This window comes from Prosopis cineraria, unplaced genomic scaffold (genome assembly GCF_029017545.1).
Source record: "Prosopis cineraria cultivar Desert tree isolate PC_DT_omini unplaced genomic scaffold, ASM2901754v1 PC6, whole genome shotgun sequence".
Classification (NCBI taxonomy): Eukaryota; Viridiplantae; Streptophyta; class Magnoliopsida; order Fabales; family Fabaceae; genus Prosopis; species Prosopis cineraria.
This window is the reverse complement of record NW_026555337.1, coordinates 29774553-29792782: the sequence shown is the minus strand read 5'-3', so window position 1 is coordinate 29792782 and position 18230 is coordinate 29774553. Positions and strand designations below refer to the sequence as shown.

The following is an 18230-nucleotide window of genomic DNA, read 5'->3' as shown; positions in this document are numbered from 1 at the left end:
ATTTAAATTAAAAAAATCAATTCATCCAAATAAAAATTTAGTAGCATAATGCATCTAAATTCTGTCAATCAATTCTAATTTAATTAATAACATTAATCTCCCTTAAAAGTATATTTCATAAATAAAATAAAAATGTTCAAGTAGTTTCCTCAACTTTAATCTAAAATTTCAACTACAAATACTCCATAATTCTAATATAAATAACTTCAATTCATATATTATCTATAATATTGATTATTAAAATATATATATATATATATATATAATTCATTCTCAAATATATATAAATTAATTATTAAAAAAAATACCTTCAAAATGTAGTCTTCACGACAAAAAACAGCGGTCTTCACGACAGTAGTGACGTTGCTTCCTTCGCTATATAACAGCGATGCATGACGGCAATGAAGGTCTTCATGGTGTCGCTTTCTCCAATGTACAGCAGCGGTGCAGATCTGCAACAGCAATGCAGATCTGGAACAACAAACAGTGTATAGCAAACAGCGCTTAGCGGACAGATGCCGATGATGGCAACACAAGAGATGCCGATGACATCGACGGTGGCACATAAATAGAGATAGATGCGTGATACAGAGACGGATGAGCAGCAAATAGCGAATAGCGAACAGCACTCTTGAAAGAAATAGCAAACAGTGATCTGGAACAGCAAACAACGGTGATGATAGACTGATACAATGAAGATCTGGAACTCATTGGGAATGCACAGTCTCAGCAAAAGAGAGAGAGGTTTGAAAGAAACTGAATGGAGAAAAGAAAACTAACAGGAGATAAATAAAGGCTGCAAGCACTCTTCCGGAGCCCTCATTAATGAGCACTCCGGAAGAGCAGCTCTTCCGGAGTGCTCATCGTCGAGCACTCTAGAAGATCTGATCTTCCGAAGCGGTCCTTCACGAGCGCTCTGGAAGAGCGCTCCTAAACAGTATCTTTCGGAGCACTTAAGTACGAGCGCTCCTGAAGGTCTTTTTAAATTTTTCACAACATTTTATTTATATTAATTAGGAGCGTTATCTTATTGAGAAGCCTGACATACATAAGTGCTTATTTAGAAAAGCGCTCTTGTAAATTCCGCATTCACATTTTAGAGCGCTTATTTAAAAAGCACTCCTAAATACCCGCTCCTAAAGATATATTCTGTAGTAGTGTTAGAAGTATCTGCATTTGCACTCAAAGCTGTCAACATCTTTCTAGAAATATGGTCTTAAATCACGTTATATACATGTTAAGGGTGTACATATAAAGTTAGCTTTTAGTAGAGTCTAGTTTTTTAATTTTTCTATTTTTTAAAATTTTAGCATTTTTATATTATATTTAGACTCGTCCAATTCTCTGAAAATTTTTTCAGTTCTTGATTTGCCTCTGCTTTCTAGCTCAATGGTAGTTCAACTCCAATCCAACTTTGATCAACCATGAAAATGAACTTTTAATCCAAATTGGTTTGGCTCCAGTCGATATTCACAATGGTCCAGCTCTTAAAACAATGATTATAATATTTGATTTTGCCCATTTAATTAGTTTCTAGCATGCGAAACCTTACTCTTGAGGATTGCATAGTTTTGAGTTTAGGAGAAAGACAATAAAGTCCTAAAAAGATGAATTAATTATAGTTAACTCCTCAATAAAAATTGTTGTAAAGAAATTATAAATATCAATTCAAACAATTATAAACATGAATCTAAATTGCAAACTAGTTGTTATATCTAGAGTTTAAATATGATGTTTGCAAATAAAACTTTTAAATTCACAATTATTTGAATTGATATTTACAATTGATTTTTCAAAAAAAAATTTATTAAGGACCTAGCTATCATGAATTTCTTCTTTTGAGACTTAATTGTCATTCTCCTTTTTAAGTTTATCTAATGACATGGTAACATAATTGTAATATAATGTTTTTTGTTTTATAAATACTAGTATCAATTAAGGAGAATTATAGTTAGGTCCCAAGATACTGAATTAATAACAAGTAGATCTTTGACAAAATTTTCTACAAAATAAATTGCAAATATCAATTCAAACAGTTACAAATAAATTTTTGTTTTAATTCAAGAGTTATGTTTAATATTTAAATTATTATTTGCAATTAAAACTCATAGATTTCTAATTATTTGGATCCATATTTTCAACTAATCTTGTCAAAAAACATCTTCGAGACTTAATTATCATTAATTTAAAGTTTTGAAATTTAACTGTAATTCTCTCTATTAGTTATGACTTTTGGACATTCGCTGATGTAGAGAAATCTATTCTTCTAAATGGTGCCATCGTATCTGCTAAAGCTAGAAGACAAAGCAACCCGTATTTTTATGTTATCTCTGCCAAGCGAAACCAAACATGATAATTAATTGTATAAGGTTGAATTTTTCAAGTTTTCCTGACCCACGTACACACTCCAAGACATCAAGGTCAAGCTCAAATTTTCTTTGCATATATGTATATGTGAAGAGCAACACATCACCGCCAGATTAGCACGCGCAGAGAGAGAAACTAAAGAGACATGGATAGGAGCAGAGTACTGATTGTTGGGGGAACTGGGTACTTGGGGAAGCGGTTGGTGAAGGCATGTTTGGCAGAGGGACATCAAACCTACGTTCTTCAAAGAAGAGAGATAGGAGTTGACATTGAGAAGGTTGAGCTTCTATTGTCATTTAAAGAGCAAGGAGCTCACCTAATTTCAGGCTCCTTTGATGACCACCAGAGCCTTATGAATGCAGTAAAGCTTGTTGATGTTGTCATTTGTGCCATATCTGGCGTCCATATTCGCAGCCACCACATCCTACTTCAACTCAAGCTCGTTGATGCCATTAAAGAAGCTGGAAACATCAAGGTACTAATTACTTGAACAAAATATACGACAACCATTTTTGAGATTTTGTATCTTGTATATGTATCAATGTCCCTTAGGTCTCGGGTAACATGAGATTTCAGTAAGAGAGAATGACAAAAATAAATCTCTGAAATATGCAAATGACAATTAAGTACTACAAAATGCAATACATATTTTAGTCCCTAGAAACTTCTCTGATATTTTAATTATTGATGAAATGACATATTTGTTCCCAATAATTATTATAGGGATTAACCATTTGGTTGTGTTATTGGCTAAACAGGAGTAGAGAATGACAACTTTCTTTCTACATATTTGTTTATGAAAAAATTATAAATAAAGCAGTCATTTTCTATTTTATTTTAGTCAATAACACAACCAAAATAGTCATTTCTTATAGTAGTGATTGAGAAAAATATGTCATTTCATCAAAAATTAAAATAACAAACAAATCCTTAAAAACTAAATAATAATTATCACATTTTATGATACTTAATTGTCATTTGCATATTTTGACAGTATTTTTGTTTTTTTGTCATTCTCCCTTTCAATAATGAAACATCTTAGTAAGTTAAGAGATGGAGTTGGCTACATGTGCATGTAATGTTCATTAAATTGCCATGTAGTCATTCAAGTTGTGAAGTTCTGCCAAAATGAACAAGACAATACATATGAATTACTGATTTGTGTAGAGGTTTTTGCCGTCTGAGTTCGGGACGGATCCTGGAAGAATGGAATATGCATTGGAGCCTGGAAGAGTAACATTTGATGACAAAATGGTTGTGAGGAAAGCCATTGAAGAGGCCAACATACCCTTCACCTATGTTTCTGCTAACTGTTTTGCTGGTTATTTCCTCGGTGGTCTGTGTCAGCCTGGTTTCATTCTACCCTCGAAGGATTATGTGGTCTTGTTTGGAGATGGCAACAAAAAGGGTAAAATACACTATATCTGATATACTTTCATGTATTTTATGATTCACTAGACCAGCATGCATGAGGTTGTTTGCCATGATGTTCATCCCACTTTTGCAGCGATTTATGTAGATGAAGATGACATAGCCAGCTACACTATCAAAACTATAGATGACCCCAGGACTCTAAACAAGACAGTTTACATACGGCCACCTAAGAACATCTTGTCCCAGAGAGAGGTTGTCCAAATCTGGGAGAAGCTCATTGGGAAAGAGTTAAAGAAGTCTTCAATTTCTGAACAACAGTTTCTAGCTTCCTTAGAAGGTGAGATCAGTTCACTGACAAGTAGCGGTATAGTTGGTACCTGCAGAAAGAGAGATTGTTTGACAACTTAGAAGAAAAGTATCATCTGTGTAGTTGAATTGCCAGTAGTTTTCCTCATTACTTGTAATGCAGGTAATACATGAAAAAGAAAAAAAAAAAAAAGAAAAAAGCTATATTCTTAATGTCTGCGTTCATTTTCTGGTTGTTACAGGACAAGCATATGCAGAGCAGGTTGGATTGATACATTACTACCATGTTTGCTTCGAAGGATGTCTAGCAAATTTCGAGATAGGAGAAGAAGGAGTTGAAGCATGCCAACTTTACCCTGAAATTAACTACACTACGGTTGAACATTACATGAAACGCTATGTATAGGGTTTTTTTTTTTTTTTTTTAAAAAAAATAAGTTCGAACAGTTGTGTCATTTCTCTGAACAGAATGGGCTCAGTTCAATAAAGATTGTAAATGAGCCAAGTGATGGGATACGAGATTAATTAGATTTAAGATTTTATTTTATTAGAATGATATTAAGGTTTGATTTGAATAAACGTAATTTCTTAAGTTACTAGATTACCATTTATAGTATGTTTAGGTCAATGGGGATTTGGATTTGGACTAAATATAATCCTTCATTTGAATACACAAGAATTTATGGATTTGAATTTAAAATTCATTTCTTTTTTTTATGAGTAAATTAAAATCCATTTCTTATTATAATTTCTCTATGATTTTGATTTCTTTTTACATCCAAATTATTTGAAATTTCAGTGATGATTTCAAATCTCTTGTTTTCTTCATATTTTTACTATTGATACCTCTATGACTATTATATATTTTCTTATATTGTATATTATTGTCTCCCATTGATTGAACCATTTTCTCAAGTCATCTCCCTTTTTCATTTAAAATTTTTAAACTACCCAAACAACAAAGGATTTTAAATGTATGAATTTTAAATGTAAGATTTGAAATCTAGAATTCAAATTAATCCAAATCCACCAATCCAAACACTATATTAAATTATTTTAAAATATTTGAAATTTACTATTAGGATTTATAGAATATTTTGCTTTTAATGCTTTGATTTCTGAGGCTGAGGTTGGGGCCTATATATAATGCCACAACACATTTTCTTTGTACACCATTTTAAATAAATAATAATTGATATTGAATTTTGGGCTTTTTTTCTCACTGATTACAAAAAAAAAAAATTGTTATTGATTTGCCTCCTTTTCTCTCTTCTATCACTACTTTCTTTCTATCTCCTCTATTCTTCTCCCTTTCCCCTTCCTTGCGTTTTTGTATCAATTAGCATCAGAGTCATGTTTCACCTCTCTTTCGCTACCCATAAAATACAAAATTCCACATAAATAGTTATCATTCGAACTATGTTCAACTCATTGCTAGAGAACTATCTCTCACATCCGGCCATCAAATCTTCAAACCACCATCATTGTTGCGCCTCGCCTCCACAAGTGTTAAACATCCATCATAGATTATCACTAGATGCTGCTACATGCTTACCATGGAATCTCCTCCTTACATATTGCTTCCCTGAAGCCATCACCAATATTACTTTCTGGGGAAGAGTTCCTTCAAGCTAGAGAGAAATGAGAGATACGAGATTAATTACTTTTAAATTTTTATTTTATTAGAATGATATTAGGATTTTATTTGAATAAATGTAATCTTATATTATTAGATTATCTTTTAAATTATTTTACAATATTTTAATTTAATTATTAGGATTTATAGAATATTCTATTTTTAATGCTTTAATTTCTAGGGTTAAGGCTAATGCATATATATAATGCTTTAAAACATTTTCTTTATATGCTTTTTCTAATAAATAAGAATTGATATTGATTTGCCTCCCTTTCGAGTCCTCTTTTCTATCAATGCTCTCTTTTCTCTTTTCTATTCTCTTCTCTCTTTCCCTTTCCCGTCCATACATAATTAATTAAATTTAATATTTTTATTTTATTACAATGATCTTAGGATTTAATTTGAACACATGTAACCTTTTAGATTACTATGGATTATTTTTTAAATTATTTTACTATATTTAATATTGCAAAGAGTGAGGAAAAAAATCAAGAAATCTAAAACAGGGCATTAAAGGATGAAGGAGGAGTTGTGGTTATAATGATGATATTAAAAATAACTGAGAAACCTACTTTTATGAGCTTTCCAATGATGGAGGGATTTGTCTAATAACTTGAAAGATTTATTAACCTATAAAAGAGAAAATAATTTGTCATTTTATTGAAAGATATGTGGTATCATGGTAAAGTAAGCTCTTAAAAAAATAGTAAAATACAAAGCTAGTGGATCTAATTGCATCGACATTGAAGTGTGAAAATAATTTAGGTAAAGAGGGGGTGCTGTGTGATAAGGTAGAAGATAGTGAAATAAAAAAAAAAAAAAAGATAGGTAGAAGAGAGGAAGAGAGAAACATAGCAAAGTTTTGGCAAAAAAACAAAAAAAAAGAGAGAGAGAAAGAAACAGAGGAGAGAAGCTGAGTAATACTTTGATCATTAGAAAATCAATAACAATGTCTCATAATTAGTTATATTTAAATTTTAAAAATTTATCTTTAATCTAACCTTTTTTCATAAAAAAGAAAGACACACGCACCCGCAAACGCATACAAACATGTGAACACTGGGTTCTGAATCTAGAATTTCTTTCAAGAAAAGAAAGTGACATTGTCACTAGAACAACTAACAGTTGACAATTATTGATATTTACCTACTAACGCTAGTAACAGTAATACGTCTAATGACTAATATATCCCTTCTACAAAACTAACCCTTATGTATTATAATATTTACATTTCAATATTCTCCTCCCCAAACACCCTTGTCCTCAAGGCTGAACAAGAGGAAAGTCTGGAAATTGTCTTCGAAAATCAAATTGACACCAGCAAGTTAGCTTCTTCATCCAGCAAGCTTATACGCTGAACCTCTATTACTATGATAACTTTTCCTTTCTCCCTTCCAACCATTTTATTTAATATTTTCTCCAGAATCCCTATCACCTTGTACAACCCGGCATGATTAACTTAATTTCGAAGCTCCTTTCATTAAAGGAAGCTGACACAGCTTTTGCTTTTGAAAATGCCAACCTGTATTTGGCTTTTCAACCTGCAAATTACCCAAGCACGCGAACCAATGACAAACATGATTGCAGAACTTTTTTTTGACAAAAAAGAGAAAATGTCTCGAGCTATGTGCTCTACTTCTCTTTTGAGTTTAACTTTTTTGTGATTTTGAGTTAGTTTTATGAAGAAAAAGACTATGTGCTTGAAAAAACAGAGGAAGCAAGAATAGTTTTCGAAAGAAAAGAACGAATTTTAAGGGGAAGGATTTTTTCATCCTCAAATGTTGGGACCCACCACCAACAAATGTGTTTGTACTCCTTTCCACCTGTCCAAACCCAACAAAGCATTTTTGAGTGGCAACTTTTATTTAAGTAATAATTATTTTTAATAATAATTAAAATAGAAATAACAAAAGATAAATTTAACTATTTTACAAATTTTTAATTATTGATCTAAATTGAGAGCACTATAGTCATTTTATAAAAAATATTAATGTCAGAAAATTCAAGTCACAAGAGACTAAAAAAAATTATCATATTTTATAAAACTTTATTGTCATTTACATATTTTATGAAAATTTTTTTTATCATTTCAAATCTAATATTTTAATTTAAAATTTAAACACAAATCTATCCATTCAAATGTTACCTAAAATAATCTAACAAATCATAGTAAATCTGCAGAAACCAAGTCGAATCGAAAGTATTTTTGTCTTTATTTGCAATTCCACCCAGGCGGACAAATTCTCAAATATTCTTTCACTTTCAACGTAGGTCACCTCGATCGTCTTTTTGCTCGAATAGATCTTTCAGTGGTTAGTGTGATTATTAATTTCAAACAAACAAATCTTATGACTAAACAATCTTTAATGAACCACCCTGGCATTGGAAGTTAAAATATCATGTATTATCTTCTTCTTGCACGGGTTTCCATGACCAAGCATTAAAAAAAAAATCAAGCAAATCTTATTAAAGAAAAATGATAAGGGAAAAAAAAATCCAAGACCAATTGAAAGGTGTCACGTACATATATAGAAATGACAAAATGAAAGTTATCTTTTAAGAATATTGTCGTCTGAAAATATCTTGGATGGGCCTTCACGATTTTCCCCACAATTGTTCTATTATTACCCAGCTTCCCATAAATAAACGAAAGTTAATTCACTATAGCGGCATTTCCAATGGCTGAAACTAGTACTACATCCTTCACCAAAAAGCCAATCAAATGTTAAGCTTGAGAACGAGGCTTACGATGAAGAATATGAAAAACTTAGCCAAGAATGCAAGCAACTTCTTCTTTCTCTTCCCAAAACCAAGGGTTTCGGCCACCAAAACATCTATCTTTACCAAGACATTTGGTATGTGCCGACTCAAATCCAAGCCATAAGCTCTTTTCAAAAGAACTTCCAAGCAAAAGACAGTGATATTATTTTAGCCTCCTTGCCAAAATCTGGCACTACTTGGTTGAAAGCCCTTACTTTTGCCGTTGTCAATCGTAAGCGTTTCTCTCCTTCACAAAATAACCATCCATTACTTTTTTCCAATCCACATGAGCTTGTTCCTTTCTTTGAGTACAATCATTATAAAAACGACCAGATTCCTCATCTCTCCATATTGCCTGAACCAAGACTTTTCAGCACACATGTTCCTTTTCATTCATTGCCTGACACAATTACCAAATCCAAATGCAAGATCATCTATATATGTCGTAACCCATTCGACAATTTCATATCATATTGGCTGTTTGTAAACAAACTTGTACCACCATCTATACCCAAATTATCATGTGAAGAAGCATTGGAAAGATACTCAAATGGGATCTATTGGAGTGGTCCGTTTTGGACAAATTCGTTGGGCTATTGGAGAGAAAGCAAAGAGAGACCAAACAAGATATTGTTTTTAAGGTATGAGGATTTGAAAAGCGATATCAAATTCTACTTGAAAAGAATTTCTGAGTTCTTGGATTGCCCATTCAATTCTCAGGAGGAAAGTGAAGGTGTTATTGAAAACATAATTGAGTTGTGTAGCTTTCAGAAGATGGAGAGAGTATATTTTATAATTTTATTTTTTCAAAGTAAAAATATAATTTTTTTAAAATGTACTTAATTTAATATTTTATTTATGAAATAATATTAAAGAAAGAGAATATAATGAGAAGGATAACATTGAAAAGGTATCATTAATTAAGAAATTTTATTTTTGTCAAAGTATCTTATGTTTTTGGACACTAAATCTGCCCCAAAATGTTTTATAGTTTGAAACAGATAAATTATGTCTTTTAATGTTTCCACCTCTTAATTATTTTTTATTTTTTATTTTTTCTTTTCTTTTTATCATTAAATATATCTAAAATGCGTAAAATTTCTTAAACTTTAAAGTAGTTATATATGACCTTCCGTACCTTTAAATGTTTAAAATTAACTCTCTAACCTTTAATTTTAATTTTCAAAATTTCCTACAGTTAACTAACTTTGTTAAGTTATTAATAGAGTTTTTCATGTTAGATTAATCCAATACACAAGGCACATGATATAGAAAAAATAATTTTACTATTTTTAACACAATTTAAGGGAACAACAATAATTTAAAATTTTAAAAAACATAACGATACTCTCATTTTTTTAAGGTTAAGTCATATTGTTCTCATTCTTCATGGTTATCAAAATTTAATAGAAGACCTATAATTTTATTATTCTTTATCAATTAAAACAACCTTTTATAAAATAAAAATGGTTAAAGTACACATTTAATCCTCTAACTTTATATAATATTTTATTTTAGTATCTTAATTTTATAAAATATTTTTTTAGTCTTTTAACCTTAACATTGTTAGTTTTATCTCAATAAATTTTTACGTTAAACTTTTAAATATTGATAAAACATTCTTAAGTGTTAACATAGTCCTCCAAAAATAGATTTAATTCTTAAAAACTAAACATCAATTTTACAATAATTAATGGATGATAGTGTGCAAGTTGATATCTAATAATATCACGAATATAATCCATATTTGACAAAGATGTTAATCCACTGCTTAGAAATTTTGGTAACATAAAAAATATAGTGATGTAACAAATGACGCAAAACCTCTCTCTCTCGCTCTCTCTCTTTGTGTGTGTGCGTGTGGGGGGAGACCTTTGCAATAATCTTTATAATGACCCTCAATTTTAAATTAAATTAATTTTCTGCTATTGCTTAATATTTTATTTAAATTATTTTTTATAGTGAGTGTTAAGTGGAGGGTGGTGATTGATTGGTATTTATGCTAGTAACTTTTTTGAGAATCCAAAGTTCAAATTTTACTAAGAAAAAAAGAAGAGCAAAGAGTTTGGTTTTATTTATATTAAAGTTTATACCTTTTTTATAATCTTTTTCTTGGATTTTTCTTGTAATTTTCCCATATAATTTTGTAATAATAGACGCAGAAGCTGAATCTTGTAGTTCAGGGGAAAATCAATTTTTTGAGAAAAGTTGATTCTTTGAAAAATTGGTGTTTGGGTAATTAATTGGAGAATCAATTTTTTTTACCCAAAAAATCAATTATGATCCGTATCCAAACACACACAAACAAAGTGTTTCTAGATCAACTAGCAGTTAAAATATGAAAATTAGTTCAGGTACCAAAAGATAAACAAGTTCAAAGTCATGGCATAGAAAGTACAGTGGTCACAGTTTCACAACAACACAAGTTGATTAAAACTTTTTACATTAACCAAAAAAAAATTTAAATTTATGAATTTTAAATGTGAGATTTTACATTTAATATGCTGAAATGATAGAAAAATTCTATTAAAATATGAAAATCACAATGAGGTCCTGCTAAATATGATAATTACTTCTCAAGTCTTTAAAGACCTATCTGACATTAATATCTTTTGTGAAATGACAAAATTTCTTGAAGTACTTGTAAATATTAGTGACTACTTTTAGTTGAAGTGATGACCAATTTTTTTCGTAGAAATGACTAAAACGAGATAGTAAATAACAACTTTCATTTTATAAATTTTTAATAACTGAAGTCCAAGAATTGTAAAAAGCAATAATTATTTTTAGTTTAAATAATAACTACTTTTCTTCAGGTAATAACTAAAGTGGGATACGTAATAATAACCTCCCCTTTGAAAATTTTTTAATCACTAAAATTCAAGTACTATAAATATCAAAAACCACTTTTGTTTAAGTAATAACTCTTTTTTTTGATAATAACTAAGACAGGATAGCAAAAGATAAATATAGCTGCTTTGCAAAAAATTTTAATCATTGATCTATTTCTCTGTTTTTTTATTTTAAATTGGGGGAATTATACTGATTTTATAAAAGACATTAATGTCTGAAAATTAATATCCCAAGAGACTTGGAAAAAATTATTACATTTTACAAGATCTCATTGTCATTTACATATTTACAGGATTTTTCTATCATTTTAAATATAATATTTTAATTTAAAATTTAAACTCAAACACATCAATTCATAGCAAATCTACATAAACAAAGTTTAATCAAAAGTACTTTTTGTCTTTATTTTCAAATTCACCGAGGCGGCCAAATTTCTAATATTCTCCCATTTTCAACGTTGGTCACCTCGATCATCTTTTTGCTCAAACAGATCTTTCAGTGGCCAGTGAGATAATTAATTTCAACGAACGAATCTTATTACTTAACAATCCTTGATGTTTCTTCTTCTTGCACGGTTTCCATAACCATGTATTCAAAAAAATATCCAACAATCTTTTACACGCAAAATGATAAGGGAAAAATCCAAGAACAATTGAAAGGCGTTGCGTACATATATAGAATGACAAAGTGAAAGCTATCTTTTGAGAATATTATTGTCTGAAAATATCTTGTATAGGCCTTCACGATTTTTCCCTTGCAATTGTTCTATTATTACCCAACTTCCTATAAATACGTGAAAGTTAATTCACTATAGCGGCATTCCAATGGCTGAAACTACTACCACATCGTTCAAAAGAAGCAACTCAAGTGTTGAGCTTGAGAATGAGGCTTGCGATGAAGAATATGAAAAACTCAGCCAAGAATTCAAGCAACTTCTTCTTTCTCTTCCCAAAACAAAGGGTTTCGGCCATCGAAACATCTACCTTTTCCAAGACATTTGGTATATACCAACTCGAATCCAAGCCATAAGCTCTTTTCAAAAGAACTTCCAAGCAAAAGACAGTGATATTATTTTATCCTCCTTGCCAAAATCTGGCACTACTTGGTTGAAAGCCCTTACTTTTGCCGTTGTCAATCGTAAGCGTTTCTCTCCTTCACAAAACAACCATCCATTACTCTTTTCCAATCCACATGAGCTCGTTCCTTTCTTCGAGTACAATCATTATGTAAACAACCAAATTCCTGATCTTTCCATATTGCCTGAACCGAGAATTTTCAGCACACATGTTCCTTTTCATTCATTGCCTGACACAATTACCGAATCCAAATGCAAGATCATCTATATATGTCGTAACCCATTCGACAATTTCATATCGCTTTTTTTATTTGTAAACAAACTTGTACCACCATCTTTACCCAAATTATCATGTGAGGAAGCATTGGAGAGGTACTCAAGTGGGATCAACGAGTGTGGTCCATTTTGGACACACATGTTGGGTTATTGGAGAGAAAGCAGAGAGAGACCAAACAAGATATTGTTTTTAAGGTATGAGGATTTGAAAGGGGATATAAACTTCTACTTGAGAAGATTGGCTGAGTTCATGGATTGTCCATTCAATTTTGAGGAGGAAAGTGAAGGTGTTATTGAAAATATAATTGAGCTGTGTAGCTTTGAGAAGATGAAGGAATTGGAAGTGAACAAGACTGGGAAGTTTGTAAACAAGTTTGACAAGAAGGATTTCTTTAGAAAAGGTGAAGTAGGTGATTGGCTTAATCATTTCTCGCCATGGATGATAGAGAAGCTGTCCAAAGTGATTGAAGAGAAGTTGGGTGATTCTGGGCTGTCCTTTCAAAATAAGATATCTTAACACAGTAAGAATTCATCTATGCCATTACTTAATGTTCCCTTTTCTACTTTAATTTGCATCAACTCTAGAACTGTATCTCCTTTAGGAAGAACAAAATCTGGTTTTAAAATTTTTCTTAAACAGAAAATTTGAAGGTGATGATAAAAGGGAGATGTAGTTCAGGGCCATGCTGTCATATAATTCTGTCGTGTTTTTATTTTAATTTTTTTTGTTTATGTACTATCTTATTGTGTGTCTGTGTGAAATTAACTTATAATTGTAGAAAGATCCTAATTTTATACTTTGTATTATTCTTTTTTTTTTTTAGAAAATTGTTAAGGTGAGTTGGATCTTAGGACCCACCATAGTCCTCTTGGCTTGTTACTTTGTATTATTCTAATCTTTTAAAATAATGAATATATAATTATCTGAAGGTTGGGACATACTATTTTTTTATTGCTAATGAAATCTAATTAATACAGCAAAGCATAATGGACACACCACTGCTGTCTGCAGAGAAACGGAGCTCGTAAAGATTGAAGATGTGGATCTTGATTTGGTAAATTGTCTAAGTCTACTCAACTAGTTTTATAGCTATTGGATTTAATCAATATTTAAAAAATTATCAGAATACATTTTCCACCAAAAATTTAAAATAGTTCTTACAATCAAAGCGCTCCTCACATATGAAGTCCTCTCCAAAAATTTGAGATTTCATACTTTTCATAAATATTATATGATAAAATCTCTTATAGTCATTCAATTAAATCAAAAGGTTATAATCATGCCACATTAAACACTTATTAAATGTGTGGATGGCACTCACTAGATCCAAGTCTTAGAAGAGGTACGTACTGTAGGATAATAAAGTATTTCATTTATTAAACTATTTTTGGGTGTATGAAATTTAGATACATTGAATCCTAAAGGCCTTCCAGGGGCAAGCCATACTTCTAAGCTCAATAAGAGATTGCAAAGATATTTATAAATTGTTCACCAACAAAGTTCTAACATTAGCAGCGGGTCTTACAATATTGAGAGTTATGAGTTAAATCTTTACTAATTGGATCAACTTGTCAGTTATTAAACTTATCTTTTGATAATTATGATATTTGGTAGTACCAGATTAAATTTATACATACTCTAGATTTATATCCCGTGGTTTGATAATAACCTTTGTGAATTTCGTTGTTTATGTTGGTATTGTTGTATATGAATATTCACTACTTAACTATATGAAAAAAGCATTGGTCTCATCTGGAAAAAAAATCATAGTAATATTTTAAAATAGTAGAAGAATATCTTAGGTGATATTTGGATTGGTGGATTAGAATTTAAATTTAGATTAAAAATTTCATATTTAAAATTATTTGTTCGGATAAAGTAAAAGTTTCAAAGGTAGATAAGGGACATGCTAAAATTCAAAATAAAAATGGAATATTGAAAGTGATAAATTTATTTATATTTTGTAACTAATGAGAAATAAGAATGAGAGATGAATGGTATTGAGAGTAACAGAAGCATTTATATGTTAAAAAAAAAAATTGAGAGGATTGCAATAGGTACAATTTCAAATAATTAGAATTTATAAGAAATTTAAAATTATAAAGAAATTATATTAAATTATGTTTTGTATCTGGATTTAGATTAAAATCCAAATCGGAAAGATTTATTCAAATTGAAATATTCATGAATCCAAACACATTTTGAGACATTTTAACATTTGATATCGCGATATAAATGAATACATTAATATAGTTTTACACAAGATTGGTCATGCATAAGACATCAAATATGGAGACTTGATGAATTAAATATAGAGGCCGGTGATAACTATAATTTTTTAATATTTCCTCACTTTAGACGAAGGTCACCTCATGTTCTTGCTCATCATCCGTTTTATCCACTACAGTAGAGTGTATTTCTGTGACGATATTCATATAACTAATCATTCTCTTGGCTAAAACATATATTTCAATCTCAAGGCTAATTAATTACGAACTTGTGGCCAAGCATGTAAGGACTAATGATCGAGCACGTGTGTGACAATTGCTATGTCACACACACTCCTCCACAGTTTGGAATCTCATTAACATTTTGGCATAGTCTGCAAGTTGTATTGGTCCCTAGCCACAGGAATCAAAGTCATCTTCATTTAATCTCGCTGCCCTTGTTAACCTTTCTGGTCAAGAGGGCATTTAATGTCTTGATCTCTGGTCCTCTCTCATATCAATTATTTGCAAATTATTTTTGGACAAATTAAAATCGCGCACATTAATAAAACTATTAAGTATACTTTATAATTTTTTTTCAAAATAAAAATATAATTTTTTAAAATACTTTGAGTTTAATATTTCATTTATAAAATAATATTAAAGAGAGATAATATAATGAGAGAGTAATATTAAAAAAATTATTAATTAATAAATTTTATATTTTATCAAAGTATCTTATATTTTGGGCACTGAATTTTTTCCAAAGTGTCTTAATTAATTTTTTTAACTTTTAATCATTAAAATGACTAAAATTCATAAAAACCTCTTGAATTTTAAAGTAGTTGTATATGACATTTTTTACTTTTAAATGTTTAAAATTAACTCTAACCTTTAATTTTATTTTCAAAATCTCCTACTGTTAATTAACTTTGTTAAGTTATTAATAGAATTTGCTATGTCAGGTTAATGTACTATACAAGGCACATGATATAGAAAAAGTAATTTTATTATTTTTTAACACAATTTAAGGGGAAAACAATAATTTTAACTTTCAAAACACATGACGATACTCTCATTTTTTTTAGTGGCATTATTCTTATTGTTCATGGTTAATGATGCAAACAATTATGTTTTTACCGCAAGTGTAACGGTTCATAATTAGTAAGTGGCAAATTAAGGTCGATCCTATGAAGAATCAAGTTAATTGGTAATTAGGCAATAAAGTCTCCATTTTCATTTAAGTGGAACAAAGTAAGATATGGATTTGATTTTTGCAAAATAAGGATTGAAATTAGAAAAATGCATTAAAATTAAAATTCTAACAACCACAAACAATCAAGGCAACCTAGAGTAGCTAATCCCTTCTTCAATTTATAGAGCATGTAATTACCCAAATAAATTCACTTAATATTACTATGTTAATTTAGAGTGTTGATAACAATAATCATCTTTTGATTAATTACACCTCTCTCTTAAATTAATTTGCTATTTCTAACACAATTTCTCAAGAGGCAAAATGGCACAAATTTACTCTAATGTGATTATATGGATCCAATAGGTATGTTCCTATCCTATTGGCAAATTAAAATAAATTCTAATCCCACATTACTTAATCTAATGGTCAAATTCAGATTTTCCTCTTCCAAGGTAAAACCCAAACCCCCAAATTCACACTCAATGTTGGCCAAGCATTAAGTAAACAAATAAGCACAAGATTAAGTAAACAAAACTAATATTAAGCTCAAATAAATGGTTCAAATATGCTCTAATCCAAGAATCAGTTTATAGCTACCCTAAATTAAGAGAAAATCAGCCACACATGGCTTTCATGACAGCAAAGTCAACAATATATACAATAAAGTAAAGAGAAAAAGGAGAAGAAAAGCTTAATCGGAGCAATCTTGAGCGAAACCCTTGATTTTCCTCTAAATCCAAGGTTCTGCAACCCTTCTTTGGCTCTTTTCCCTCGTCATGGACGTTCTAACACTAGCTACTAGAGGTGAAGAATGATCGAAAATAAGGTGCCCAAACCTTAAAAATTTGTTGAGAGTCAAAACTGTACATTTTACTAAAATCATACTTCGCTGCAGCGAGCATGACCTGTTCAGATTTTCTTTTTAGATTTAATTCCTTTGACTTGGGCTCCAAAATTCTCTTCTTTAGGCCCCTAAATTGGGCCTTCCTACATGCATAACCCAAAATAAATGATAGAATTAGTCTACTAACTTCTAACATATTTTTTAAGCCCATTTTCATACACATTCATCCACTTAATCATATTTTTGCTAACAAAATTCAAATAAATAACTTTCAATTACATTAAAAACACCAATAAATTCAATAAAATATTGGAAGTCATCAAACCTCCACACTTGAATGTTTACTTGTCCTCAAGCAAAAGAAAATAACTGTACAAAAATGAAAAAATAAAATGTGAATATTTTAAGGTCAAATACAATTCAAACTTTTAATAACTCAATTTAATTACAAATCTGTCCTCCCTTCCAAAAATAATAGTAGCAAAGCACTTAATTAAGAAAAGATAAATTTCAATAGATTATCCCTCACCAGTCAAGTGTTTATACTTTACGCTCAAGGTGTCTAAGGTTGTGTTTCACTCAATTCCACCTATTGTAACCCATCCATCACAAGCTTGTTTCTCATCTTAATCTCTACTAAATTATGCCATTGTATGCACAAATCAAAAGGACTTTTAAAAGGTTATAATATTTTAGGTAGGATAATGAAATGGAATTATTCAATATGTCAAAATTATATATTCCAATTAGGGCTGAGCATATGAAATGAAGATGAAAATTGATGGATAAACCACAACTATTTACAAGAGGTATTAATAAAGATCAACATCCTCCTTTTTTTTCACTTGATTTTTTTATCATTTTTTAAACTTTCCATATTCTTTTCTCTTCTTTCTTCGTCTTCTTTTCATTTGTTTCCTCTTTCTTTTTCTTTTGAACCACTTATTAAACCCCAACTAAATTCTAAGTCCTTCATTTTCTTTTATGAATGTAACACTTAGCACTAACCAAAGTAGTAAATGGGAATAAAAATGGATGAAAAGTGGGTAAATCTTAGCAAAAGGGCATATGATGATTTTTTTTTTAAATAAGGCCAAGGCTGAAATGGGTGAAACAAAGGATTTATGTGAAAAAGGGATGGATATTTGGCCATACTAGCTAAAAGATATGAATGCCTAAATCATTTTTGTGTATGCAAATGGCTATTATAAGTCTCAACAAATATTCAAAACAAGTTCTAGAGATGGAATCATAATAAATGTACTCTCTCTTAAAGGAAATGAACATTTAGGCTTAAAATTCTCATAGACTTTTTGGACAAACTATTGTCAAT

General features: G+C 30.2%; 3 protein-coding genes across 3 annotated transcripts; all 3 read left to right on the top strand.

Moving 5' to 3' along the window:
• Positions 1-2492: 2492 nt before the first annotated feature.
• Positions 2493-4686, top strand: LOC129312313 (bifunctional pinoresinol-lariciresinol reductase 2-like). The gene is made up of 4 exons (XM_054954853.1): positions 2493-2842; positions 3535-3775; positions 3875-4078; positions 4290-4686. The coding sequence occupies exons 1-4, from the start codon at positions 2513-2515 to the stop codon at positions 4451-4453; spliced, it is 939 nt and encodes a 312-aa protein (XP_054810828.1). The 5' UTR covers positions 2493-2512; the 3' UTR covers positions 4454-4686.
• A 2447-nt stretch (positions 4687-7133) lies between these two features.
• On the top strand, positions 7134-9462 carry LOC129314054 (cytosolic sulfotransferase 15-like). Its single transcript, XM_054957430.1, has 3 exons — positions 7134-7207; positions 8398-9226; positions 9445-9462. The coding sequence occupies exons 1-3, from the start codon at positions 7134-7136 to the stop codon at positions 9460-9462; spliced, it is 921 nt and encodes a 306-aa protein (XP_054813405.1).
• A 2613-nt stretch (positions 9463-12075) lies between these two features.
• LOC129312986 (cytosolic sulfotransferase 15-like) lies at positions 12076-13928 on the top strand. Its single transcript, XM_054955792.1, has 2 exons — positions 12076-13168; positions 13626-13928. Exon 1 carries the CDS (start codon positions 12121-12123, stop codon positions 13162-13164), a length of 1044 nt encoding a protein of 347 aa, XP_054811767.1. The 5' UTR covers positions 12076-12120; the 3' UTR covers positions 13165-13168; positions 13626-13928.
• The last annotated feature ends 4302 nt before the right edge of the window (positions 13929-18230 follow it).

Coding starts and splice junctions, on each gene's coding strand:
- LOC129312313 (XM_054954853.1), top strand. CDS start 2,513: ATGGATAGGAGCAGAGTACTGATTGTTGGGGGAACTGGGTACTTGGGG. Junction 3,776..3,874: donor TGGAGATGGCAACAAAAAGG/GTAAAATACACT, acceptor CCACTTTTGCAG/CGATTTATGTAGATGAAGAT. Junction 4,079..4,289: donor GTTTCTAGCTTCCTTAGAAG/GTGAGATCAGTT, acceptor TGGTTGTTACAG/GACAAGCATATGCAGAGCAG.
- LOC129314054 (XM_054957430.1), top strand. CDS start 7,134: ATGATTAACTTAATTTCGAAGCTCCTTTCATTAAAGGAAGCTGACACA. Junction 7,208..8,397: donor GCTTTTGAAAATGCCAACCT/GTATTTGGCTTT, acceptor TTCACCAAAAAG/CCAATCAAATGTTAAGCTTG.
- LOC129312986 (XM_054955792.1), top strand. CDS start 12,121: ATGGCTGAAACTACTACCACATCGTTCAAAAGAAGCAACTCAAGTGTT.